Source organism: Penicillium psychrofluorescens (assembly GCF_964197705.1).
Source record: "Penicillium psychrofluorescens genome assembly, chromosome: 3".
Lineage (NCBI taxonomy): Eukaryota > Fungi > Ascomycota > Eurotiomycetes > Eurotiales > Aspergillaceae > Penicillium > Penicillium psychrofluorescens.
The window spans coordinates 1,028,044-1,053,317 of NC_133441.1; the positions used below are offsets into that span (position 1 = coordinate 1,028,044).

The 25,274-nt window shown below is 54.8% G+C and overlaps 12 protein-coding genes across 12 annotated transcripts; 4 read left to right on the forward strand and 8 right to left on the reverse strand.

The window, feature by feature from the left end:
- Positions 1–140: 140 nt before the first annotated feature.
- On the forward strand, positions 141–1,820 carry PFLUO_LOCUS4518 (uncharacterized protein; the record flags this gene model as incomplete). The annotated part of the gene is made up of 2 exons (XM_073781876.1): positions 141–252; positions 313–1,820. The coding sequence occupies 2 exons, from the start codon at positions 141–143 to the stop codon at positions 1,818–1,820; spliced, it is 1,620 nt and encodes a 539-aa protein (XP_073638588.1).
- A 173-nt stretch (positions 1,821–1,993) lies between these two features.
- On the reverse strand, positions 1,994–3,443 carry PFLUO_LOCUS4519 (uncharacterized protein; the record flags this gene model as incomplete). The annotated part of the gene is made up of 2 exons (XM_073781878.1): positions 1,994–2,758; positions 2,817–3,443. The coding sequence occupies 2 exons, from the start codon at positions 3,441–3,443 to the stop codon at positions 1,994–1,996; spliced, it is 1,392 nt and encodes a 463-aa protein (XP_073638589.1).
- Positions 3,444–4,125: 682 nt separating this feature from the next.
- On the reverse strand, positions 4,126–5,911 carry PFLUO_LOCUS4520 (GMP synthase (glutamine-hydrolyzing); the record flags this gene model as incomplete). The annotated part of the gene is made up of 4 exons (XM_073781879.1): positions 4,126–4,694; positions 4,747–5,226; positions 5,278–5,765; positions 5,838–5,911. The coding sequence occupies 4 exons, from the start codon at positions 5,909–5,911 to the stop codon at positions 4,126–4,128; spliced, it is 1,611 nt and encodes a 536-aa protein (XP_073638590.1).
- Positions 5,912–6,148: 237 nt separating this feature from the next.
- Positions 6,149–8,621, reverse strand: PFLUO_LOCUS4521 (Polynucleotide 5'-hydroxyl-kinase grc3; the record flags this gene model as incomplete). Its single annotated transcript, XM_073781880.1, has 3 exons — positions 6,149–7,675; positions 7,728–8,530; positions 8,591–8,621. The coding sequence occupies 3 exons, from the start codon at positions 8,619–8,621 to the stop codon at positions 6,149–6,151; spliced, it is 2,361 nt and encodes a 786-aa protein (XP_073638591.1).
- A 181-nt stretch (positions 8,622–8,802) lies between these two features.
- PFLUO_LOCUS4522 (uncharacterized protein) lies at positions 8,803–9,824 on the forward strand (the record flags this gene model as incomplete). Its single annotated transcript, XM_073781881.1, has 2 exons — positions 8,803–9,026; positions 9,095–9,824. The coding sequence occupies 2 exons, from the start codon at positions 8,803–8,805 to the stop codon at positions 9,822–9,824; spliced, it is 954 nt and encodes a 317-aa protein (XP_073638592.1).
- Positions 9,825–10,070: 246 nt separating this feature from the next.
- PFLUO_LOCUS4523 (uncharacterized protein) lies at positions 10,071–11,752 on the reverse strand (the record flags this gene model as incomplete). Its single annotated transcript, XM_073781882.1, has 3 exons — positions 10,071–10,469; positions 10,528–11,175; positions 11,237–11,752. 3 exons carry the CDS (start codon positions 11,750–11,752, stop codon positions 10,071–10,073), a joined length of 1,563 nt encoding a protein of 520 aa, XP_073638593.1.
- A 1,066-nt stretch (positions 11,753–12,818) lies between these two features.
- PFLUO_LOCUS4524 (Sterol 3-beta-glucosyltransferase) lies at positions 12,819–16,955 on the forward strand (the record flags this gene model as incomplete). Its single annotated transcript, XM_073781883.1, has 3 exons — positions 12,819–14,075; positions 14,127–16,646; positions 16,698–16,955. The coding sequence occupies 3 exons, from the start codon at positions 12,819–12,821 to the stop codon at positions 16,953–16,955; spliced, it is 4,035 nt and encodes a 1,344-aa protein (XP_073638594.1).
- Positions 16,956–17,263: 308 nt separating this feature from the next.
- Positions 17,264–18,150, reverse strand: PFLUO_LOCUS4525 (peptide chain release factor 1; the record flags this gene model as incomplete). Its single annotated transcript, XM_073781884.1, has 4 exons — positions 17,264–17,362; positions 17,480–17,713; positions 17,808–18,048; positions 18,137–18,150. The coding sequence occupies 4 exons, from the start codon at positions 18,148–18,150 to the stop codon at positions 17,264–17,266; spliced, it is 588 nt and encodes a 195-aa protein (XP_073638595.1).
- A 152-nt stretch (positions 18,151–18,302) lies between these two features.
- On the forward strand, positions 18,303–19,417 carry PFLUO_LOCUS4526 (uncharacterized protein; the record flags this gene model as incomplete). Its single annotated transcript, XM_073781885.1, has 2 exons — positions 18,303–18,563; positions 18,692–19,417. The coding sequence occupies 2 exons, from the start codon at positions 18,303–18,305 to the stop codon at positions 19,415–19,417; spliced, it is 987 nt and encodes a 328-aa protein (XP_073638596.1).
- Positions 19,418–19,770: 353 nt separating this feature from the next.
- Positions 19,771–21,364, reverse strand: PFLUO_LOCUS4527 (Allantoinase; the record flags this gene model as incomplete). The annotated part of the gene is made up of 2 exons (XM_073781886.1): positions 19,771–20,811; positions 20,867–21,364. The coding sequence occupies 2 exons, from the start codon at positions 21,362–21,364 to the stop codon at positions 19,771–19,773; spliced, it is 1,539 nt and encodes a 512-aa protein (XP_073638597.1).
- Positions 21,365–22,567: 1,203 nt separating this feature from the next.
- On the reverse strand, positions 22,568–23,950 carry PFLUO_LOCUS4528 (uncharacterized protein; the record flags this gene model as incomplete). Its single annotated transcript, XM_073781887.1, has 4 exons — positions 22,568–23,055; positions 23,106–23,654; positions 23,716–23,831; positions 23,883–23,950. The coding sequence occupies 4 exons, from the start codon at positions 23,948–23,950 to the stop codon at positions 22,568–22,570; spliced, it is 1,221 nt and encodes a 406-aa protein (XP_073638598.1).
- Positions 23,951–24,253: 303 nt separating this feature from the next.
- On the reverse strand, positions 24,254–24,750 carry PFLUO_LOCUS4529 (mitochondrial; the record flags this gene model as incomplete). The annotated part of the gene is made up of 3 exons (XM_073781890.1): positions 24,254–24,316; positions 24,375–24,546; positions 24,632–24,750. The coding sequence occupies 3 exons, from the start codon at positions 24,748–24,750 to the stop codon at positions 24,254–24,256; spliced, it is 354 nt and encodes a 117-aa protein (XP_073638599.1).
- Positions 24,751–25,274: the final 524 nt, after the last annotated feature.

The window sequence follows — 25,274 nt, forward strand, 5'->3', positions numbered from 1 at the left end:
AAGAAAAAATTGGCGGTGATGAATCCGTTATCGCTTATCGGGGGACGCTATTCTAGATCAGGGATAGCGCGACTGCCAATGGCATCACTGGTCTTCCACCCTTGACTTACGTGCTGACTTGCAATTCAAGTAGTTACAGCATGTCTCAACACGGGCATCTTGGTGTGCTCTATCTCTGGGCTGTGATTGCAGCTCTCTTCACTCTCATCAATGCAACTGAGCAGCCACTAGCAAAACGTGTCGCAGTAATCGGTATGAACCTCACCCAAATATTACTCCCTCTATTGCCCAACCACTAATGCAACACTCTAGGCGCCGGCGCCGGCGGCTCGTTCACAGCATACGAGCTGCGCAAACAAGCAGATGCCGCTGGCATCCCGGTGAACATAACAGTCTTCGAGCGCAATCCCTACATCGGCGGACGCTCGACAACAGTCAATGCATTCGAGGATCCGGCCTACCCCATCGAACTAGGCGCCTCGATCTTCGTACAAGTAAATGCGAACTTAGTCAATGCCTCGCGCGACCTGGGTCTGAACATGCGCAGCGCAGATCATGAACGGCCGCGGGAGTCCTCTGATAGTATCGGCATCTGGGACGGCGAGTCGTTTGTCTTTGCGCTCAAGGATGCGTCGAGTTGGTGGAATATCGGGAAGCTGGTCTGGCGGTATGGGCTTGCGCCGTTGAAGACGCGGAGTCTGGTCAAGAAGGTGGTGGGCCGGTTTCTGCGTCTTTACGAGGAGCCGCTGTTTCCCTTCGAGTCGCTGTCGGAGGTTGCGGAGATGGTGGGATTATTAGATGTTACGACTTCGACGGGCGAGCACTTTCTCGGGGCGAGTGGTATTTCGGAGTTGTTTGCGCGGGAAATTATCCAGGCCAGTACGCGCGTGAACTATGGGCAGAACTTGGTCTTGATTCATGGGCTGGAGTCGATGGTTTGCATGGCCACCGATGGAGCTGTTGCTGTCGAGGGCGGGAACTGGCGCATCTTCGATGGCGTGCTGAAGGCTGCCGGGGCTGCGGTGAGGGTCAACACGAGTGTGACTGCTATTCAGCGGGATGACGACCAGAGCATTGTGCGCATCACCTCCTCCTCGCCAAATAGTGAGAAGTCACACACAGAGCCCTTCGACGAAGTGGTCATCGCTGCCCCGTTCCAATATTCTGACATTTCTGTCTCGCCGTCTCTTCCACATCCTCCGGACGAGATCCCGTTCGTGAATTTATACGTGACGCTCTTCGCTTCTCCGCACCGGATATCACCTCAGTTCTTTGGACTGAATGGTCCCGACGCTCAAGCCCCAGAAACCATTCTCACGACTCTGCCCAAGGGCAAGAGCAGCTCCGGTTTTGGCTCTGAAGGGGCAGGACCAGCCGGGTTCTGGAGTATCAGCACTCTGCGCACAGTGACTCGATCTACCCGCCTGGAAGACGGAAGCGAAGAACAACAAGACCATTACGTGTATAAGGTCTTCTCACCCGAGCGACCAACGGCCGAATTCATAGCCCAGATACTCGGGCTGGAGCAGACTGATTCACAGAAAACAATTGCCGATCTCCCCAAGACGGATATTAGCTGGTTCCATGAGAAATTCTGGAACCCCTATCCGCTCCTGTATCCCCGAGTGACTTTCGAAGAGAGTCGCTTGGCTCCGCGCATGTGGTACACCGGTGGGATTGAGAGCTTCATCTCGACTATGGAGACCAGTGCGTTGATGGGGAGGAATGTGGCGACGCTGATGTTTCGGTCGTGGCAGGTGAAGCACACCAAGACAAATGATGCTGGCGCTGAGCAGTCATGGCAGAAGCCTGAGCTTTGAAGATTGTTGTGCACGTATACATACCCCTGACAGGATGGACACAGATATATCCTGAAATGAATTCAATTCTTTCTATGCAACCTATATACACAGGCATGATGTCTGGCAGCTAGTGGTTCACGGGAGGATACCGTGTTCCTGGGATTCTCGTACGTGGCGCAATAGCCCGAGATTTACTCCATCGCCGGCACAGTCAATCTAAACACATTATCCGGATCAAACTTGGACTTCAGACCCCTTACCACCTCCACATTCGACCCATACGCCTTTTTGAGAACCTCGTCCGACGATTTCGCCCGAGCACTACTGTATAAAGACAGATATACCGCGGGCAGGACGTTACCCGGATCAGCCTGTTCAATCTCCCTTGCCATCTGTACCGCCCACTCCTCCGATTCTTCCTTCCTCCCCTCCTTCGTCACATATGCCAGAAACTCAAGCATGTAGTGCGGCTCTCGCGTTGCAAAAACAGACGAATGACCTTGCGGCGCTACTGATGGCCCGCGTAGCTGATGAATGGAGAACATAGTGCCCGGATCAATGGGCATACGCTCGAGGTTACGGCCAATTGTCTCAGCCACGGGTAGTGGGATGCGGCTGATGTTGTGCGTCGCGCTAGAGCCAGAGATGTCTGCTGGGATCATGGTGCCATTGCTGGCGAACCACTCTGGGATGGTGGTGACGGCAACAGTATTCATAAGTAGAGGAGCTAGGCCAGCGACTTTTGCGCTCCAGCGCTGGCCCTCGTCTATGTCGGAGCCACTCCAGACGAAGCCGACGCCAAAGCAGCGGCCAGGTGGGGCGTTCACGGCCATTTGTTGGATGGTCAGTTGCGGAGGGAAACCTTCGGAGTTGAAGATGTTTTGGTAGGCACCATTAAAGTCCACAAACGTCTTAGTGATGTCAGTGGAGTCGTAAAGAATGGTGCCAGCAAGGAGCTTTGGGTCAATAATTAGTGCTAAAGCAAATAGGAGGGCGAAGAATGGATATACTCACGCTAGGAAGAGGATAGACTTTGATCGTAAGATCAACGATTACACCAAACAGACCCCCCGCGCCGCGGATGCCTTGTAGGAGGGTTTCATCAGCTGTGATGATCTCCCCATCGGGATCGATTATGGTGGCGCCGAGAATCTGGTCAGTTCCCAAACCCCATTGCGAGGAGAAGGGCCCATAACCGCCGTATGTGGCCCAACCAATGTAACCTACACCTGGAATAGCTCCTGTTGGGGTGCCCAGGCCCTCTTCCCAGAGCTTGCTTGCGAGCTCTTCTTGCAGAATGCCGCCTTGAACCGTGCAAGTTTTCCGATCCGACGCGATAGTGACTGCATTCAAGGCACGCAGATCAATGAGCAAGGCTTTTTCAACTACGGCGCGGCCTTCCAAGTTGTGGCCGCCTGAACGAAATGTGAAAGGGACGGAATTGGATTTGGCGAACTTGATAATGGCGATGATATCAGAGGGTGATTGCGGCTGAACTACAGCCAGTGGATTGTCGAGACGAGCCCTGTTCCAGACCTTGCGGGCGGAAGCGTACTCCGGAGATGAAGGTGGGGTGTACTTGATACTGGGATGGCCGTGGAGGAAGGCCTCTAGGGCGCTTAGTTGGGCGGTATCTGCCATTTAGATAGAGGCAATGGTTGTAATAGTGGCTAAGATTATTATTGTTTGATGTTGAAGTGGTGAAAGGATCCTCCTTTATTACGAGCACTAGGTTCTACTTATATGTAGCACTGAAGTCAAATACTCCGTCATGAATCAGCTGTAGCAAAATCAGTTGGGCCGAAGATCGGTTAGGCCGAAAACAGCTCTGCTTCCATACCAAATATTTGTTTCTGCTATTCTAATCAGTGTGGGACGCCTAATTGGCTGTCCAAACAGTCACCGTTGCCTACATTCAGAATAAGCTTTTCGGAATAATGCCGGGATGTCTGGTGGAACCATGGATAAAAGTTTTGTACAGCACCAAACTGCTTTTTAATTTTTGACGTTCTTGGCATTGTGCGCTCATTTCGCTCACTATACATTCTGTATTATAAAAGGGATAGCTAGATTATATTCAGAACGCCAGACTTCTTCTATCTTGCGATTTTCAACCACATTTGGAAATTACTAGCGGAATTCGTGGTGGGTCACATACAACGCCTAGATTCGACATTTTCCACCCACAGCCCTATGGTCGGGAATTGATAGGGACACAACAACTCATGTAATACGGCTGGTTATACGAGTAGAATAGTCATGCGATCTCTATTCAGATTACTATGTATTATAACTCCCAAAAACCAAAAAAATATCCACAAGTCTACTCCATCTCAATCGTGCCTGGCGGCTTGCTAGTAAAATCATACGCAACACGACAAACACCATCCACCTCGTTCACGATGCGCGTCGAGACCTTGGTCAAGAACTCATAGCTGAAGGGATAAGGCGTAGCAGTCATGAAATCCTTGGTGGAGATAGCGCGGAGGAGGATGATGTTGGCGTAGACACGCTTGTCGCCCATGACACCAACGGCGCGGGAGGGATCCAGCGCGGCGTAAGCCTGGCCAATATCGTCGTATAGGCCGGCTTCGCGGATCATCGAGATGAAAATGTGGTCGGCTTTGCGGGCCATCTCGACTTTTTCTTTGGTGACTTCGCCGAGGACACGGATGGCGAGGCCGGGACCGGGGAAGGGATGCCGGCCAACTAGCTCTGGGGAGATGCCGAGCTGGCGACCCAGCTCACGCACCTCGTCCTTGAATAGCTCGCGAAGTGGCTCGATCAGCTTTAGACCGTGGCCAGCCATCAGGCGCTCGGCGATGCCGCCCACGTTGTGATGGGTCTTGATCGTCTGCGACGGGCCCTTGAACGAAATGCTCTCAATAACATCTGAAACCATGTGTGAGTCAATGTCCTTCGTCAAATCAGATAGAGCACTGACCTGGGTACAGCGTCCCCTGCAGGAACCACTCGACCTTGCCAGCATTCCGTGCCTCGACTTTCTTGGCCTCATCCTCAAAGACGTCAATGAACTTGCCGCCAATGAACTTGCGCTTCTTCTCAGGGTCGTCAACGCCCTTCAGACCAGCCAAGAACTCCTCTCCAGCATTAACGACCGTAAGGTTGATGCCCAGCTGCTCCTGCAGAACCTCCTTGACCTTCTCGCACTCGTTGAGACGCATGCAGCCGTTGTCGACGAGGACGGCGTGGAAGCGATCACCGATGGCCTCGGTCATCAGCTTGGCGGCCACAGTAGAGTCGACACCTCCACTGACAGCGCCGAGGACCTGGCCCTCGGGACCGACGAGGTTGCGGATCCGCGTGATCTCCTGGCCGATGAACTCGGCCATCGACCAGCTCTGCTTGGCACCACAGATTCCAACGGCGAAGTTCTGGAGGAGACGGCCACCATCCGGGGTGTCTAGAATAGTGTCAGTAGAGGAAACCTCTATTTGATCATTGGAAAACTCACGAGTAACCTCCGGGTGGAACTGGATGCCATACACAGGCTCCGTCTTGTGCGCAATGGCCGCGTACTCGGAGTTCCGAGTGGTACCGATGATATGGAATCCCTCAGGCAGATTGCAAAGCTTATCTCCATGCGACATCCACACGGTCATCGCATCCTCCAGACCCTCAAACAATTTATCCACATGTCCGCCGAAGCGGGTAGCCTTCAGATCGGCATGGCCGTACTCCCGAGCGGTGCCGGCAACGACGTTGTCCGCATGAAGACGGTGGGCAATCTCCTGGAGACCGTAGCAGATGCCCAGAATGGGGACACCGAGATCGAAAAAGGCGGGATCGATATGGGGGGCGTCTTTCTCGTACACGGAGTAGGGACCACCGGAGAGAATGATTCCCTTGGGGCTCCAGCCCAGATCGGACAGCTTCTGCGTGCACGGAAGCATCTCGGAGTAGACATTGATCTCGCGCAGACGGCGCGTAATCAGGTGGGTGCTATACACATATCTCAAGTCAGACCTGATCAAAGAAAGAGTCATCGCGGGGTGGGTGGGTAGGTGGACATACTATTGCGACCCATTGTCCAGCACCAGGATGGTGTCGAAGGTGTTGTGGGGGATAACCTCAGCAGTGGAAGCCATGGTGAGTAGCTCTGCTCGACAATTGGCCCAGCACGGCTGTTCTTGTTCTCGAGATGGTCCAGGAAAGAAAGTTGGTTTTCTTATCGCAGAAAAAAAATGTACGGATGTCCACGTGACCCGGCGGGGCCTTGCTTATCGCGGATCTATACGGCAGAGATGGATTTACACATTGAAGATGCCTTGAATGCCATGTTGCGGTGAGGCAAGGCTGTATTCGAAAACTACTGACCACAGTATTCACTGCCAATCCGTCTCGCTCTCACTCCCCGGATACGCCTTCTTCCTCAACTTCCACAGCGATTTCTCGCGCCGCGCGGTAACTTCGCGCTGCCGTCGACTGTTGTCCTCCACCACAGTCATCCAAGGCACATTGCTAGCACGCCGAATTCTCCCCCTCAGAAGCGCCAGGGTCTGGCTGTGTTTCTTTTCTTGGTCAGATGGTTCTGCCAGTCTATTTTCATTACTTGGCCGGGACACGGATTGTTGGTAGCGCCTCTCTGCGGCCCGGGCAGCATGGTATTCTTCGCTGATGGCCCACTTGGGATTATCCAGCTGTCCGCGAACAAGCACAATGTTCTGTCCTTGTTCCATTGACTCGCGTAGCTGCGAAGGAGGGATAGGGGTGGAGAGCTCGATCTTGTGCGAATTGATGTCAATCGACCGGATCAAGGCTAAGCCGAGGCAGTGGCTTGTTTTGGGGTCTAGTGGTGTGCAGCTCCCTGACCCGGTGAGTAGGTGTGGAAGATCTTCCTGTGGTGTTCGCACAATGCTGTCGGCCAGAGATGCATTCCCATTGGGCTGTTCCAGATCCATTTCTTCGCCTGCCACGGCGTGAGGTGATTCTACTGCCACCACGCCCACAATAGATCCTTCGAGGACCTCTCGCAGCAGATCGGAATGGATCTGTGATCCCACCACCATAATACCCAGTATACCTTGCCGGTCTCCGGCGTAGTCCACGACAATCGGTCTTGTCCGGGAGATAGGCGCGCTCGACCACACCGGGTTGCTAAGACCAGTCGGACAGGAGATGTGGAAATAAGACTGGATCTGCATTGACCGTAACTGAGCGCTGGATCGGCTCACAAAGTCGGTTGGCTGGGATGGCAAGATAGTCATGGGCACTCGAGCTTCACGGGCGGATAGGCCGAGAGGATCCACGACCTCTGCTGGGCCCTTCTCGCTCATATAGACCACATCAGACAGACCCAAGCACCTGACCAGCCAGGTCGCCACCTCCAGTCCCTGCCCGAAGATCCACCCTGGGTAGTTGATGATCAATGGACATTGGGGGTATCTCGCTAGTAATGAGCGATAATGGTCCATGAGATCCATCGCAGCCAGGGCGTAGTGATCAGGATCTTCCTTGGGGGATGTTGCACCGATAAGATGTGCGCGCACCATTTGACCATTCTCGGAGTCATCCAGTGATGGATGTGTGAATGGTGGTCCAAAGAATGGAGAGCGCAGGTGCGCCAGATAGACCTGGCCCATGGGGGCGAACTCTGGCTGTCCCGGGTCAAGGTCCAGAAAAGCGACGCCGTCGGCGTTTGTGTACCCAGTTTCTGTCTCGGGAGCCGGGCTGAGAAGATGATTCAACAAATAGCGGCTGAATGTCGATTTGCCTGACGCTTTGGGGCCGCAGACTAGAACCCGGAGACGCCCATGGCGCAGTGAAAGAGCTTTCATCGAGGTACTCCATTTCTTCTCGAGATGAAGAGGCCGTAGATGTCTTTTCATTGAATCATCGGCTGATGTGTATAGCTTTCCAGCAGTCAGTCTCGGCATCCATAGCAATAATGACGAAAGTACATACCACTGAAAAAGTTCGGCGCGAGTCTTTGGTCGCCTCTTTTAGGGAGAGCTTGTCAGCGGCTGTAGTGTTACCGTTCCAGACCTTTTGGTACAGAGGAGAGAGATCCCGAAGGCGAGCAATGCCGCTATGGCAAGACTTGATTTCAACTTCTGCCTCTCCATCAACACCCGAAACGCATTTGATTACCGGCAGAGAATGAGTTGACGGAGCATAAACCCTATGTAAACGCGCAGAAGGGTGTAATTTGGCGCCCATCAAGCTAACAACACCCCGTTTGACCCAGAGGTCATACTGTCCTAGCAAGGCAAGATTCATCTTCTCCTTAATGCGGACACAAAGCGTGCTGTCGTCGCCATAGACGATGTTGCCTTTATTCAAACGGCCTTTCGACAATGGAAAGTTCTGAAGCTCGGCGGGGGTCTCTGCAGGTGATTCATAGCCATCGGGGTCACCAGCAGTAGACGGGACATCCTCCTCATCAATTGCAGTTGTGCCGTCCTCCTCCGGCTCTTCATCCTCGATATTTTCGCCGACGACGTGCGCAGGAGGCTGTACTGCCGGTTTCTGAGACCGCGTGGCTCTTGACGGTCCGTCCGAGATCTTCACTGGCGCTTCGGAGTTCTTTGCTGACCTTGTCCGCGTAGTTCGATCTGCTGCGGTCGTCTCTTCCACTTCAAGAGATCGGCGCGGCTTTTTCGACGGCGGCTCCCCGCCGACCTGGGCTTCTGGTGTCTTCTCCGACGCGGTCACATTTTGCGCCTGTTGTTGCCGAGCTCTGCGCGCCGCGATGGCGCTGAGCGGGGCTGCCGAAATCATTGGCGTGAGCTGCGTCTGCTGGATTGGAAATCAAAAAAGAAACGTACCAGCCTGTTGCTTCTCAGCCTTGCGTTTCATGGCGACATGGCAGGTGTGTGAGTTGCAAAGTGCAAAGATAAACGATAAGCAGAAAAAAAAGCGGAGTGGCCCGTGCGCCCGAAAAAAAAGGCGGACCGAGTTCACTTCCAAGTTCACCACTCCGGTATTCCCAGTCGTGTCCCTGAAAACAAGACGTGATTGGCAACAATTGTCTCAGATCATGTCCGCATCATCCTCGTCTGAGAGCGACAGCAGCTCCAGCCGCTCCAGCTCGCCGGAGCCAGCCAACCAGCGGAAGCAAGCCGTGAAGGCCACCAAGACGGAGCCCGCAAACGAAGATGAATCCAGCTCATCGGGATCAGATAGCTCCAGCGACGCGGAATCAGACAATGGCGCAGCCGTTAGCAAACCGAGCGCACAGCTAGAGCTAGAGCCAGCCAACAGGTAAGAATCTCCTATACTTGATCTCTCCTGCAGCAATCACTAATTCCTCTCTCTCTCTCTCTCCTCAGAGTCACAGTCTCCGCAGCTCAGCCCTACAAACCACCAACAGGCTTCAAATCAGCCAAGAAACAGCCCCCTCCATCCTCGAAAACCTCATCCCTCCTCTCCAACCTAACCGGCAAGCAAGTCTTCCACATTACAGCCCCGTCCTCGCTGCCGCTATCAAAAATAAAAGAAGTCTCTATGGCCACGATCATGCAGGGCGAGCCCCTCCTCACACACGAGGGCGTCAACTACGGCATCCCCGCTGAGTCCCTGCTGTCCGAGACCAATGACCCCGAAGGAAAAGCGCTACTTATCTACGACCAAAGCACACAGTCCTACCGCAGTGCTGCGGAACATGTGCCGACGTATCACATTCAGGAACTGATCGGGTCCCGGGGGACGGACAAGGCGACTGATAAGGCGGTTGAAGCGTTGCGCGACGAGAACAAGCCGCGCAAACGGCAACCGAAGGGTCTCAAGATGCGGTTTCGGCCGGTTGGCAGTCCGAGTGGGCCGCCGGAGACGATTGGGGAGAGCTCAGACTCCGAGGCTGAGGAGGAGCCGACATTCAAGGTGCCTCTGGGTGGAGAGCGCGAGGAGCAGCGGAAGAGGAAACATGCTCAGGACGGGGATGCGGCGCCGCGGAAGAAGTCGAAGAAGCAGGAGACGGATGGCGAGGGAGGAGGAAAGACGTCGAAGAGATCACATAAGGATAAAGAGGAGAAGAAGCGGAAAAAGGCTGAGAAGGCATGATGAATTGGCGGTTTCCTTCTTTTCTGGATCGTTTCTTGTGTTTATATTATACGGCTATCAGGTCAAATGCAATGCATGTCTTCTCATGAAAAAGTACTTGAATTCGTCATTCCTAGCAGGACTGCGCGTGCCACACGACGTGAGCAAGGACGTATAAGCTACCAAACCATTACAACCCGATCATTAGGACAGAACACTGGAAGAAGACACCCCCTGCGTAGCCCCTTCATCACTCTTTTACCAAAGCTAAGACCTATGCTTGAGATTGGTGTGGAAGTTCTCATGCACGCTGACGAGCTGCACCCGCTTGCCGTCAGGACCAAGCACACCACCCTTCTCGCCATCATCGGACGAGGTGCGCTCGGCAACCTCCCACTCCGTACCAGCGGCAACCTCGAGGTTCTTGCCACGGGTCTCCTTGACGAAGAACCAGCAGAAGACCGTGGCGACGAGATCGAAGCCCATGAAGATCAGGAAGGTGTTGGCGCCGACGTTTTGGATCATGTACGGGCTTGCGAATGAGAAGCAGAAGGATGAGGCCCAGTGGGCGAGCATACTGAGTGCCAGGCCCAACGCGCGGATCCGGGTCGGGAAAATCTCGGGCACATAGGCCCAGGGCATTGGACCCCAGGAGCAGTTGTAGATCTGTAGCATAGGCATGTTAGGAAAGATGAAATACACATGGAAAACAGAAACGACTCACCATAATGTCGAGGTACATCATCGCGACAGTTGCCCGGCCGGCATTGGTGACTTGGCCATTCACATTAGTTGCGGTGTTGTCGACAATCAGCGCCGTGATCAGCATGCAAGCAGCCATGAGAGCAGCACCACCGACGAGCGTGATTCGGCGACCGAAGCGCTCCGCCAGGACCCAGATAAAGAAGGAGCTGGCAATGACCTTGACGGCCCCAAACAGACCGGTCAGCAGCAGGCTCTGCTGGCTCGAGCCGCCGGCCACCAGCTTGAAGTATTCCGGGGCAAACACCGCCAAAGCGCTGCTTCCCGTGGCATTCTGGAAGATGAACAGGAAGGGCCCAACCATGAAACGCAGGCGGTTGGCCGGCTCCAGCAATTCCCTGAGAGAGAAGCCTTCGCGCTCAGCGCGCTCGGCCTGCAGACCCAGCTGGGTCTCGGTGAACTCCTCAAGCGTCTTCGGGCCATCATCGCCACGGATCCAGGAGATGGACTTCCACGCATCGTCGGTCCGATTCTGCGACAGGAGCCAACGGATCGACTCGGGCAGGAAGAAGGAGCCGATCAGCAGGGCACCGGCAGACACCATTTGCAGCCCGACGGGGATCTGCCACTCACGCGAGGTGCCCGCGATTGAGGGGTTTGCGGCGACACCCTGTTTTGGCAGGTCAGTATTTTTATCCCAGGAAGGAAAAAAAAAAAAAGTTCCTACTCACGTAGTTAATCCAGTACGCCAGGAAAACACCCCAGGCGTAGAGCCACTGGTAGAATGAACCACAGCGACCCCGGATCTCCTTGGGGGTCATCTCCGCCGAGTACATGGGGATCACGACACTCTGGGCGCCCATGCCGAGACCGGAGATGACACGGCCGACATACCAGGCAGGCAACGAGTGGGTGTTGATGACCTGAATAATCACACCGACACAGAAGATGGCTGTGGCGCCGATGATGGTCCACTTGCGGCCATACTTGTTGGTGATTGGGTAGACGCACAGCGCGGCAATGAACGACCCCAGCTGCTCCAACCCCACAGTCAGGGAGGAGACCTTGGACTCATGGGCGGCGGAGTAGCGGAAGTCGTTCTCAAAGGATGTATAGCTCAGGATTCCACCCGCAATACCCGAGTCATAGCCCGACAGAAATGACGAGATGAAGACCACGGCGGCCAGATGGTAGGCGCGCAGGGTGCCCTTGCGGGTGTTGAGCTCGGGGATTTGAAACAGCCCCATGATGAAGACAAGAAGAGAAGAACGAAGGAGGTTGCATTCGCTCGATCCAAAGCCAAGGCGGCTGCGGGCATATATGTATAATATCCAGATCGCGTCGCACCATGACAGGGGTCGTCTCGCGTGCTGCTGGATGTAAGGCGCAAGCGTCTCAATGGTCCGAGCACGCCTTCACGCGGTTGGATGGTGCCAACTAGTTTTAGGAGTGCATTCACCCGATCGCCCATGGTATTGGACAGATTTCCACGGCTAGCGAGCTGGTCTGACGGATCAAGAACCCACAGTCCTTTGATTCGCGCATTTCGAGGGGCGAAGGCGCTGCGCTCAGACAGGAGCTGACACCGGGCCAGACCGCGGGGGAGGTGAGGACCAGAATACGACCACAGACAAAGAAACCATGTCGGCTATCGGCTCCAGCAGGGAAATCCCCAGATCACGCAATTTAAAGATATCTTTCCACGATGGGGATTCGGATCATCCTCTCGGCTGAATAATGAGTGTGCAGTAACCCAGTAGATGCCCGCTGACCCAGGCTCACGCGCTCACCCACTCCCTCGCCATGGATGCTGACCTCAGCCGGTCACCTGACTGGCCAACGGCCGTGCATCACATGCCCGGGACCAGCTGATTCTCTTTCTTCTGCCACTAAAGAATTCATTGGTCGTTCTTGGTGATTCCAATTCGGTCGGCATCCGTGACAAGAACATCTCCCAGCAATAGTTATGGCGTTTGGGTGGCACGGCTTGCGTTTCGTGCTATGACATATCGCCCTATCGCTGGATTGCGTCCGAGCTTCAATGCTTATCGGCGGCCTCAACTATCGGCGCCCTCAACTCACCACCAGCACCTAACCGTCATCATCTGGTGGAATCACTCGCGGAGACACTGACATGCTCGTCATCTGAAGCCCCTGGTGGTTCTAGGGGTTGACGGCAACACCTGACTGACCGGAGCCCATCCTGGTTCGTCATCGCCCTATCAGTCCCGGCCTGTCACCTGCTCGGGGCTTCTCCACAAGCAACCTTGATCGGCATCCCCGTCCCTATCCTCCTCACCACCATCCGTGAAGATGAGACCGCTACTTGACGATGACAAACGCCGGGCAGACCGACGACTCAGTGCGAGCATGAAGTCCGCCCCCGCTAACCGCCGGATCGCCGATCGACTGCCGGAACGCTTCAAGGATGGCGACGATGCCCAGGTCGATTTCACCGCTCCGCCACGGGGCATGGGCTCGCGAGATGGGAATGTCCACTATATGCAGCAGTCGCTCTTCTCCATGATTGCGGCAGTCGGATCCCGGTCGGATTTCCATGCGCGGTTCGACGAGTCGAGTGATAGCGATGGAGAAGCAGAGGAACAGCCACCGAAAGAGTCGCCGTCCACCCCAGTCCCCCCCGAGCGGACGCCAGAAGAGTCAATACTTCCGACCGACATCGAAGGCAGAGGACGCCGCCATCGGAGGACCATATCGGATAACAGGCTTCTGCCGAAACTATCCAAGCTAGGCTTGAAGAATAGAGCAAATGAATCTCCAACACGAAGCGGGTCGTCCGTCGTGGTGTCTCCAAGGCGCACTCGCAGTATGACGCCTCGAGCAGCTCCGGTTCTCAGCCGCATGGTCGAAGCCCAGACTCGATTTGACACGACTTCTTCCACGACGACAAGTCCAACTCGTTCCAGCAAGCCTCCCCAAGACCGCCCACCATCCTCCTCGTCAGCATTGTCCACACGACTAATGCAGATGTTCGGGTTCGAAACGCCTGAGAAAGTGCTGGTCGAATACGCTTGCTCGCTATTGCAAAGCATGCTCCTTCAGGGCTACATGTACGTTACGGAAGGACATATCTGTTTCTACGCCTACCTCCCAAAGAAGTCCAACGTCGCCATCAAGTCGGGCTACCTCTCGAAACGCGGCCGCAAGAACCCGAAATATAATCGCTATTGGTTTGCCCTCAAGGGCGATGTGCTTTCTTATTACGCCGATCCTTCCAACCTTTATTTTCCTAGTGGCCATGTGGATCTCCGATACGGCATCTCCGCTTCCCTCGCAGACCCAAAGGGTAAAGGTGGCGACGTGAAGGACTTTCAGGTCACTACCGATCAACGAACCTATCTTTTTCGGGCGGACAGTCCCACGAGTGCAAAGGAATGGGTGAAGGCTCTGCAGAAAGTCATCTTCCGAACGCACAATGAAGGGGATAGTGTCAAGATCTCATTTCCCATCGCCAACGTGATAGATTTGGAGGAGAGTCCGATGGCCGACTTTGCCGAAACCTTCAAGATCCGGGTTGTCGATAGTGGCGAGACATATGCAATCGACGAGGTATGTGTTTCTACTGTGTCCTTTTTGCACTATATGCTAATCATTCTCCAGTACTTTTTCTCGTTTTTCAACTACGGGCAGGATGCTTTCAACTATATCAAGGAGTTGGTCAATGCTTCTGCGAAGAGCATGCGGGAAGAACCATCGGAGCACCCAGCTGCAAGTGCACGGAAGAGGCTGTCCGTAAGTAGTGGGCGATTGGCTGGTCAAAATCAACATGACTTGCCGCGGAGACGCAGCGCAAGTATCGGACAAGGGGAACTTGGGTCTCCAAAGCAGCAGGATTCATCCGATTCTTTCGTTGCGGCGTATACCGAGTCGTCACCAATTGTGCAGTCGATGACGGATACCAATGAGTCTGCGAGCCAGATCCTGAACCGCAGCGATGTTTTTCACTCGCCTACCATGCGCAGCTTGCGGAGGCGTTCTTCTGATTTAGGCGATGCTGTCGTACGACGCTCGGACGAGACAGCCCGTTCTGCGTCCGCACTCGCCAGGTCGATTCCAGTGGAGAGAACCGTGGAGAACATGTATCCTGCACCCGCCGATGCTGCTCAATCCATATCACGTACAGGGCCTCCTTTGAACGACATTGTCAAAGCTGGAGCATATCCACTTCAGCGAGCTGCTGGGTTCGCCGAATATCTGAAAAGCCGATCGAAACAGATGAGCAGCCTATTGGCAACCGAATCCATGGGCTATTTCGAAAAGGTTTCTGGCATGTGGACCGGCGGTCAGCGGCACTACGGTGAGACCGAAGGAGTGCTGGCCGAAGATCTAGATGTTGATCCCGAGGACCAAGACGGTAGCTTCAACTACGGTGACCGGTTTCGAGCACATTTTGCGCTTCCATCAACCGAACGGCTGCAAGCCACTTATTTTGCGTATCTGCACCGGGTGCTTCCGCTGTATGGCAAGATCTACATCAGCCAGAGGAAGTTGTGTTTCCGCAGTCTGATCCCCGGCACTCGGACCAAGATGATCCTCCCATTCAAGGATATCGAGAATGTCGAGAAGGAAAAGGGCTTCCGGTTCGGCTACCACGGCCTTGTTGTCATCATCCGTGGCCACGAGGAGCTCTTCTTCGAGTTCAACGCGGCCGATGCTCGGGATGATTGTGCGGTCACGTTGCACCAGAACCTCGAGTCCATTAAATTCATGGTAGAATCTGGCATGCTGGCAGAAGCGGAGCGAGAAGAAGCCGAGGCAGCCCAAGCTGAGCATCGTATGCTGCAAGAGGCGAGGCTTGATGATCCTGAGGAGCCTGGCAGCCGTCCCCTGCCCACGGAGGACTCCTCTGAGATCCACCCATTCTTTGACGACCCGCGTGCTTCGATCATCAACTTCAAACCGGCAGAGTCGCTGAGGATTACGTGTCTGACCATCGGCTCCCGAGGCGACGTGCAGCCGTACATTGCCCTGTGCAAGGGCCTTCTTGCCGAAGGCCATCGGCCAAAGATTGCAACGCACGCCGAGTTTGAGCCCTGGGTCCGGAGACATGGCATTGACTTTGCCCCCGTGGAGGGTGATCCTGCCGAACTCATGCGTATCTGTGTGGAAAACGGCATGTTCACTTACTCCTTCCTGAAGGAAGCATCGTTGAAGTTTAGAGGATGGATCGATGACCTCTTGTCGTCTGCTTGGACAAGTTGTCAGGACAGCGATCTTCTCATCGAGTCGCCGAGCGCAATGGCTGGGATCCATATCGCGGAGGCACTTCGGATACCTTATTTTCGCGGCTTCACCATGCCCTGGACCAGAACCCGGGCGTATCCGCATGCGTTCGCGGTGCCCGAGCACCGAATGGGCGGCGCATACAACTATATCACGTATGTCATGTTTGACAATATCTTCTGGAAGGCTATTGCGGGTCAAGTCAACCGATGGCGCAATACCGAGCTGGGGTTGAAGGCTACCACTCTGGACAAAATGCAGCAGAACAAGATTCCATTCTTGTATAATTACTCACCTTCTGTTGTCCCGCCGCCTCTTGACTACCCAGACTGGATCCGGATTACGGGGTATTGGTTCCTGAACGAGGGCTCCACTTGGACGCCACCAAAGGAGCTATCAGACTTCATCACGCGTGCCCGCGCCGATGGCAAGAAGATTGTGTATATTGGGTTTGGGTCGATCGTGGTGTCAGATCCCTCCGCATTGACACGCACAGTCATCGAATCGGTCCAGAAGGCAGACGTCCGCTGCATCCTCTCCAAAGGATGGTCCGACCGACTTGGCGACCCATCCAGCGCAAAGCCCGAGATCTCCTTGCCGCCAGAGATATACCAGATCCAAGCCGCGCCTCACGACTGGCTATTCTCCCAGATCGATGCGGCCGCCCACCACGGCGGTGCCGGAACGACGGGAGCAAGTCTGCGCGCGGGACTTCCGACCATCATCAAGCCGTTCTTTGGCGATCAGTTCTTTTGCGGGTCCCGGGTCGAGGATCTGGGTGTGGGCATCTGCATGAAAAAGCTTAATGTCAGCGTGTTCTCCCGGGCGCTCTGGGAGGCCACGCATAGCGAGCGGATGATTGTCAAGGCCCGCAATCTGGGTATGCAGATTCGCAATGTAAGTCCCGCTTCTTCTGGTTGAGATATTAAGTTACTAATCCTGATACAGGAAGATGGTGTGGCCGTCGCAATCCAAGCTCTCTACCGCGACCTCGAATACGCAAGGACTCTCGCTCGCCAACGCTCCAACGCCTCGTCTACCCCCTTCTCCCCAACCCCGTCGGCCAAGGTCTCCCCAGACGAGGCAGACGACGACCTAGACGATATCGAGGAGTGGACGTTCGTCGGCGACGAGACAGACATCGACATCTCGAAACGCATGCGTGAGCGCGCAGCCTCCGACGCGGAGAAGTTGGCGTCCTCTTAATTAGCCTCGTACTGGTTTTCTTGTTATTTGGTTTCCTTTCATGCTTGTGCCATTACGATTGCTGCTTACTTATATCATGTCTTACGACCTACCCACTTACCTACGACTCTCACGCATTTCATTTTTGTGTCTGTTCTCGCGTCCATGAGTACCTTAATCCGGATGATTGATTGATTGCGCTTGACTACTGCTGGCGCCAAGGACGAAGAAGGGACGGTTGGTTTAGTTTATGCCAGCTGCATTCATTTCCTTTTCATAGACCAGCTACAATGAATCCGTTTTTTATTTTTGTTTCACGAAGTATCATCTTATCCGGCCTGCGGCTTCTCCTCTTTCCCATCCCCCTTATCCTTGCGTCGCTGCACCACATCCCAGTTATACACGCGCGCCGTCGCAACTTCAAGCGTCTAGCCATAAGCATCAGGATTAGCATCAGAACCAGTCACCATTTCAAAAGATAACGGAGAAAGCACAAAGGCCACCAGATAGAGAAGATGGTAATAGAAGAGAAGAAAAGCACTCACGGTAATCTGTTCCCTCAAAAACTCCAAATCCTCGTCGCAATTCGCCAGGCTCTGTTCCGCAGCGGTCAATTTCTCCTGCAGCATGCTCTCCGCCTCGGGGAGCGGGTATGCGAGCATGACGTTCGCGCCGAGCCAGAGGTAGACCTCGTCTGTGTCGGTGGGGGAGATGGTCGCGCGGGCGTAGAGCGTGTCGTTGAGTTCGAAGTTTGTGTCGAGGGGGCCGGGCGCGGACGTCTATACATACCATTGTCAGTCAATGATCACCTTATTAAGAGGGAGACAGAGAATGTGTATGGGCAGAGGTGGGGAGAGAAGGGCAAACACAAACCTCCTTCCGCAGCTTCAAAAACCGCACCATCTCCAACGTCTTCTTGATATCCGGCAATTTCTCGCGTAGCCCCTGGGCCCGCCGCTGCGTGTTCGCTTCCATGAACTGGTACTTGGAGATCATCTCCTGGAACGAGCGCAGCGTCGGCTCGACCTCTCCGCGCGAAGAGACGTAGTCGCTCACATTGTCGACGAAGGGGGCCACGGGGATCCCCCGCGGGTTGGTTTGTGTTGTTACCGTGCTGGGCAGGGTGTGTTAGCTACCGTTACAAAAGGCAAATAGAGATGATATCGGGAGGGGAGAGGAGGTGCTGAGCAGGGCGTAGGTACCTTGTGTCGGCCATGGTGGTGGAGGGAGGGATTTTGGGTTGGCGGGAGCGAAAAGATGAGGAATGACGACGTGGGGCTAAAGAAGATAGATAGCTCGACGCTATGATTACTCCACTGCTTTCTTTCTTTCTTTCCTCACCACCTAACCAGCAGCACCACAACACCAATGGTCTACCTCGTCGCAACGGACCGAATCCTCGCTGCCCTAGAGGCCGTGCCGATCTCACAGCGCACGGAACTAGACCTGCCCACCTCCCTTACTCGCCATGGTCCCATGGCGCACGAGCAGCTCCTACGCCTGGCGAAACATCTCCAATCCGAAGCTGCGGACACGACTACAAACACCCTACCGGGCCCGACAGCGCTGAGCTTCCTCCTGCGCGGGACAAAGGTTTATGTTCCACCGCCGCCCAAGAAACCCGAACCAGTTCGTCCCGACTCTTCCCTTTCACTCTCCTTTCACTCTTCCTTCTTCTGTGCGGAACAGCTCCAGACAAACAGACCGCTGCAGGACTACCTCCCGAAGTAGAACTAACTCGCCCCGTTCCCAAATAGACTCCCGAATACCTCGCCTCCAAAAAACGCCTCCTCGCCTTACAAGACGAAGCAGCCTACCAGCGCCTCCTGCACCCAACGGACACCCCAACCCCCGAAGACCCCTACACCTACACTCACCCCGCCACCAGTTCCACAAACGACACCGCACACCTCATAGAAGAAGACACCCTGACGCCCTCGCTGGTCGTCAATATCTTTCTGTCCGTGCTGATAACGGGGTTCAGCGTGTACTGGGCTCTGTCCAAGTTCGCGAGCGCGGATGCTCTCGCTACGGCGTTTGCGTCATGGATGGAGGTGCAGAGTGAACAGCGCCAACAACAATCCGCGGAACTAAAATTGCAGCGGTACGGTGCGTCGGAGCCAGTGCGCGTGCTGGTGTCGATATTCGCGGCGTTGGCGGTGGCTGTCGCGGAGGCGTTTTTGTATGCTGCTTATTTGGGGAAGATTCAGAGGGCTCGGGAGAGGGAGAGGGGGGTGAAGGAGAGGAAGGTGTTTGTTGGGGCTGTGGGTGTTGATACTGATACGGGCAGCAATGATGCCAGTCGCGGCGGCGGTGGTGTTGATGTCAGTTCGAGCTGGAAGGAGGACGAGGTGGAGATTTGGGGACGAGGCGAGAATGGGGGTGTGAGGCGGAGGGTTAGGGAGAAGTGGCAGAGAGATAAGGAGAAAGAGACAGAAAAAGAGACAGAAAAGGAGAAAGAGAAAGAGAAGGGGGGTCTATGATCCTAATTCACTGTGTTATTTAGAAGAATACCTTAATTTTGTATAAAAGGAGACGATAGTAGGTAGAAAGTGCTGTATTCTATACTAAGCTACAGCGCGCTGTCATTAATCTAACGGGTATGCTATGCAAGCTGTCGGTCATTAGTTTTGGTCGCTCGTCGGGATGCGAGCAGGATGTCGAGAGTGTTTTGTGTTGATGGTGTGTGTGTGGTGAGGGTAAGAGAAGGAAGATGCAATGGGCATGTAGAAGCCACTGCCGGAGCTGGTCAACTGTCTCACACAGGAGAAGGAGGAGGAGTAAGAAATCAAAAGCGAAAGAGAAATAGAAAGAGAGGGGGGGAGAAAGAAGGCTTTTAAACCCGTTTCTCGAGAAGCAGCTTGCCAGTCGGAGTCTTGCTTGCAAAGCCCTCATCATGACTATAGACGCGATCCCCACGCAGCCATGTCTCGCGAACCATGCCGCGCAGCGTACGGCCCTGGTAAGGCGAGCACTTATTGCGGAAGAGCATCGTGCTAGGCTCAACGACCCACTCGGCAGCATCGTCGAAGACGCAGATATCAGCGTCGAAGCCGACTCTCAGATCGCCCTTGTGGGACTGCAGGCCGACCTGGGCGGCGGTGTTGGCGCAGCAGAGCTTGACGATGTCCTGCAGGGCATTCCTGGTGTTCTCGTCGTCGGGCGCGGAGCTCAGGTTCTTGCGTCGGCTGACCTCGCTCCAGAGGATGGGCAAGCCCAGGCCCACGGAGGAGATGCCGCCCCAGGCCGAGAAGAAGTTGCCGTTTTCTTCGGCAGCGATGGAGGTTAATGCGCCGTTGAGGTGTTCGCCGCCCGGTACGTGGGAGGGGAGGAGCTTGAGGTCTGGCGTGCAGGGCGAGTGGTCAGAGACGACGGTTTGGATGACCCCGTCGCCGGCATGCTTCTCCAGCTCGGTCCAGAGACCGTCTTGGTTCAGCTTGGACCGGATGGGCGGGCAGCACTTGTGCCGGGTGTCGCCATCGCGGATTTCCTCGGCGGCTAGCGAGAGGTAGTGGAAGCAGGTCTCGGCGGTGACTTTGACGCCGCGGGCTCGCGCTTCCCGGAGGATGGGGATGGCTTCCATGGCTGAGAGGTGGACGATGTGCAGCTGCAGTTCTGGCGCGAGATAGGCCAGTGAGAGGATCTGTTCGATGGCGCACGTCTCAAAGGAGGATGGCCGCGAGGCCAGGAAGGTGGTGTAGGCTTCCAGGGGGCCGATGGGTCCCGCTGGCGGCTCGGACTTGTGGTCCACGATGCTGACGCCGGCTGTTGTGGGAGGCACCATCTCGGCGTGGAACATGAGCGTCGTGGGCTCGTCCGCCAATTCGGCCATGGCCTTTTGGATATCCGCTGCGGTCACAGCGGGGAATTCCTCCACCTGGGAATAGAGTTAGTATCCTAAGTCTGAAGACAATATGTGAGAGAATACCTACACCACTGTCAATCAAGAAACCCTTGAAACCGCGCACACCCTCCTGGACGAGGGCCTTGAGGTCACCGGCATTGCCGGGGATGATGCCGCCGTAGAAGCCGACATCAACCCAGCACTTGTGCTGGGCAGCCTGGATTTTTTCTTTCAGCGCAGCCACCGTGGTGGTGGGTGGGATGGCATTGAGGGGCATGTCAATCACAGTCGTGACGCCGCCAAAGGCAGCGGCCTGGGTGCCGGTGTAGAAACCCTCCCATTCCGTCCGGCCGGGCTCGTTCAGGTGGACATGAGCATCCACCAGACCCGGCAGCAGGACATGGGGGGAGTAGTCGGTGTACGGGGTACCCGACGGGAATTCTGACGCTGGGATGACGGAATCGAAGACGGCGGTGATCTTGCCGGTGGCGCGGGAGATCACGATGGTGGCGGACGTCAGACGGCCGGAGATGACGGCTCGTGAAGAAGCCACCACGGCAATCGAGGGCATGTTAGCAGTCGCCATGATAGCTGGGGAAGAGTGGCTTGCGGGGGATGCAGGCCTCGTCCAATATATCTTTTTTCCAGGTGTCGTAGATAGCGAGAGAGGGGAGAGATAAGAAAGATATCAGTTATCTGGACGAAGAAAAAAGAGCAGATAAGGACCGGGTCTGGGGGGGATATAAATAACAAGCCACAGCCGAGTGGGCCTGGGGAATTTTCTTCTTCTCGGTTGTTCACAAGGCAATATCGATCCACTCGCCAGCTCCGATGTTGCTGCGATTACTCGATGGGTGGCCAGGGCCAGAGCCAGTCAGAGTTTGCCGGGCCGTGCCAGACGATCCTTCCGGTCACGGGCGAATACCCTCACCTGTGCCCTAATCGGAGGGGTGCATTTCCTCGTAGTGGGAGGATTGTATTGTTGCGTTGTTCAACTCATCCTCGAGAACGCCGTCAGGACCGACGTTGTTGTGTCGCCCGATACCGATGGGCAGAATAACAGAGTAATCCGTGTGAACCGTGGTTGACACCACACCAAAAGACACTCTGATCGAGTAATAATTCGTAGCCATCGGCCACCTCCGGCGGTGCAGCGGAAAAGTCCTAATCGCTTATCAGTGGCCGACACTGCCGAAATCAGTTTTTGATTAGGGGCCCTTACTCGATCGAAATTGCCACTTTTTTTTCTTTTCATTTCCCTTACTCGATCAAAACTCGTGTTCGCCGGGTCTGGAATTCTCTTCCGGGCTGTTTAGCCACTATTCGTTAGTTAGCTCAAATGAAAGGAAAGCCCCCTCTTTCTCTTCGCCCGCAGGCGGCGGCCTCCGAAAGAGGGGGCTTTTCTGGGATCGAGTAAGCGCGGATGATGCGAGATGGACGCTTGGAAGGATGATGAAGGAAAAAGGGAGGGAGGTTTGGCACACACAGGGACCGGATCCGGTTTAACTGGACTTGCTGACACAAGGCTTGTCTGGTTTCTTGTTTCTTGATTGCGCCATGCGCATGGGACCTGATCAGCACCGGCCGCAGATTGCTTAATTGCCGCTTAATGCGACTTCCAATGGAGCAGCGAAAGACGGAAAAAATGGACGATGCGACACAAAATGGAATAGTAATTCAGCGATAAAATCCGTTCCTTTCAGCTAGGGCGTGGGGGAAACATCATCTGAATGTCAACACAATCACGTGGGAGAAAATACCGTCCGTCCTTTGTAGATACCCCAGATGTCTACGCATCCAGATTCAGCGCCTCCATCCCATCCAGGTCCAGCACCGGAGTCTCCAGCTCCATATGCTTCTCCTCCAACACGGCCTCCGCCTCGAGCGCATGGTCAACCGCTTCTTCCAGCACATCCAGCTCCTCCAGCTTCTCGCGCGTAGCATCATCCACATCACTCGCCAGGATCATCACCTGTTCCGCATAGTTTCGATCCGCCTGGGTCAGATCGAGCCAGTCCAGCATATGCCGCCAGGCCATGGGCATGATGCACTCGGCGTTGAGAGCCTCACCCGACGAATAGCAGTTGCAACCGTGGTCGCGATAGCCCGCAACCCGGTCTCCGACGGGCTTGTCAGACAACATGTAGCCGCGACAGCGCGAGGACATAAACGCCGCAAACGAGGCCGGGTCGGTCAGGTCGTCTTCTTCCAGGTCGTAGGAGCTGTGCAATGGTTCCGCGAGACTCATGGCGGAGATGTGTGTACGCCATTTCACCCCTGTTCACAATCGTCAGTTTTGCGTTTTTGAGACTGAGGATGCAACGGACAATTCGCTTTCAAGTACTGGAATGCAGCCAGCCCGCCCTCCGACACGCCAACCACGTCAATCCGTGGCTCCGTCCCGTTGCACCAGACGCGCGGAGCCAGCACGGTATCGAAGACGTGGTTAACATGTTCGGGCCAGTCGCTGTTGCCGGGGATCTTGTTGCGGTAGCTCATAGTCGGCTGACCCGCACAAGCCGAAGACCGAGGAAGTGACAGCCAGGTCGGCTGCGCGACAGCTCGGCCGGAGCCGCAGTGCCAGATCAACTGGCCCGTGTTGGCCAGCACAAGAGCCGTATTTTTATTAAGTGCAGCACGCGCAAACCCGACAGCGGATCCGGCATTGATCGAGTCGGCCCCGACGGTACGATATGCCCAGATGCCCAGATCCTGGCTCGGCTCGCCGAAGATGACGATGATGCGAGATGCAGTGGGCAGGTTGTTCGAGACCAAGATGGGGACATGCGCTTCGCGAGGACTGGCTGAGAGAGGCAGGCGCCAGGTCTCCAGACCGAGTTTGTGCAGACGGTCTAGGACAATGCGGCGGATGCATTCTGGTGGACAGAGTAAGTTGAATGTCTTCTTGTGCATGCATTATAAAATGTTTTGAAATACCATTCATGGCTTCCTTTTGAAGCTCATTCCAGCGCTCATTGCGATTGATCTTGTAAAGGAAGGCTTCCTCTGGGTTGGAGATCATTCGAATCTGGTCGTTCTCCGTGACGAAGTATCTGGATGGGGAATGAGTGGAAGACTTCACAACGTGCATTCAACAATCTTACCCCAATTTCTCCAGATCAGCAGGGAAGACAGGGTCTGCAGGAAGATCGCAAAGTTGATAGACGAACATGGCTGGTCTGCTGTCGATAAGCAATGGGTGGTGTGATGGAGGAAATGACAGAATGAAAGAGGGAAAGAGGGAAAGAAAAGCAGCGCAAGAGAGAAAGACAAACAGAGAGAACGCAAAACGATGGCCAGGCAAACATACTGACAGGCAGCAAAGACAAAGGATCAGTATGATATCGAGAAATGAGAAATCGGTTCGATAGATTTTGGTTAATATACACGCCTCACTCATGGGCTAAAAAATAATGCTGATGCAGAAACGCCGCTCACAGACCCAATACTCTCACAATATTCCTCGCCCGAAAGACTACCAGCTCGCCTTTTTGACACCAGGCAGTTCGCCCGCCAGTGCTTGCATGCGGAATTGGAACTGTTGAAATCGAGGAATCAGCACACATTTCCACCTTGTCCAGAAGCACAGTACTCACTCGGTTGATCCGGAAAGTCCGGAAGACACTCCTTGCTGTCCCCGAGTCGACACACCGGTTCTTCACCTGCGTCGGACGGGTGTAGGGGTGCATCTGCGACAGCTGGAGCTGGGCCTGGGCGCGTGCACGGGCGGGGAGGGAGGTGTTGCGAATGATGTAGCGGAGGGCTTGTCTGTTCCGAGAGAGAGATGGTCAGAATCATTTCTGTTTATTCCCTGGTCGAGGTAGACAGGGTGCCGGGTCAATTCAATTCATACCGTTCGGGTTCGGTCTGCTCGATGGCGATGCGCTTGTTGTGGTCTCGAATCACGCGGATGTTCTTGAACCCGCCCAGGTCGAGTTTCGCGGGCCGGAAGAGGGACGCCATCTTGGACATGGTGGCGACGGTGGTGTTCAGAGGGACGAGTGTGAAGATGAAGATGAAGATGAGAGAGATGGTCGGCTGGGCGGAGAAGTCGGGTTGCCTCGTTGGGTTTAGCGCACAATGCGAATTGCACACTTTGACGGACCACCACGTTTACCTATAGACAGTCCGGGGATAGAGGCTATGTAGATATGGCTAAGAAAATGAGGACTACTCTATGATGTCTTTCAAAATATTTGGTGTCCCTGGTGGCATTTCATGTGATGTCGGAATCAAGACAACTAGCGTTGGGGAAGGTATCAAATCAAGATGAACAACCCATAAACTACATCCGAGACAGCACAATGGGCAGATATCGGTCTTTCTGCAGTTCTCGTCAGAGACGAATCTTACCCAGCAGCCAAAACCCTCCCACTACGAACACCCCCAGCAACACCAGCAAGAAACAGTCGAGTAGTGGTACAGCTTGTGCTATTGATCCAAGTCACCCTCCACGGTATACTCTATATGCTTGGACAGAGGGCAAACTGCCCGAC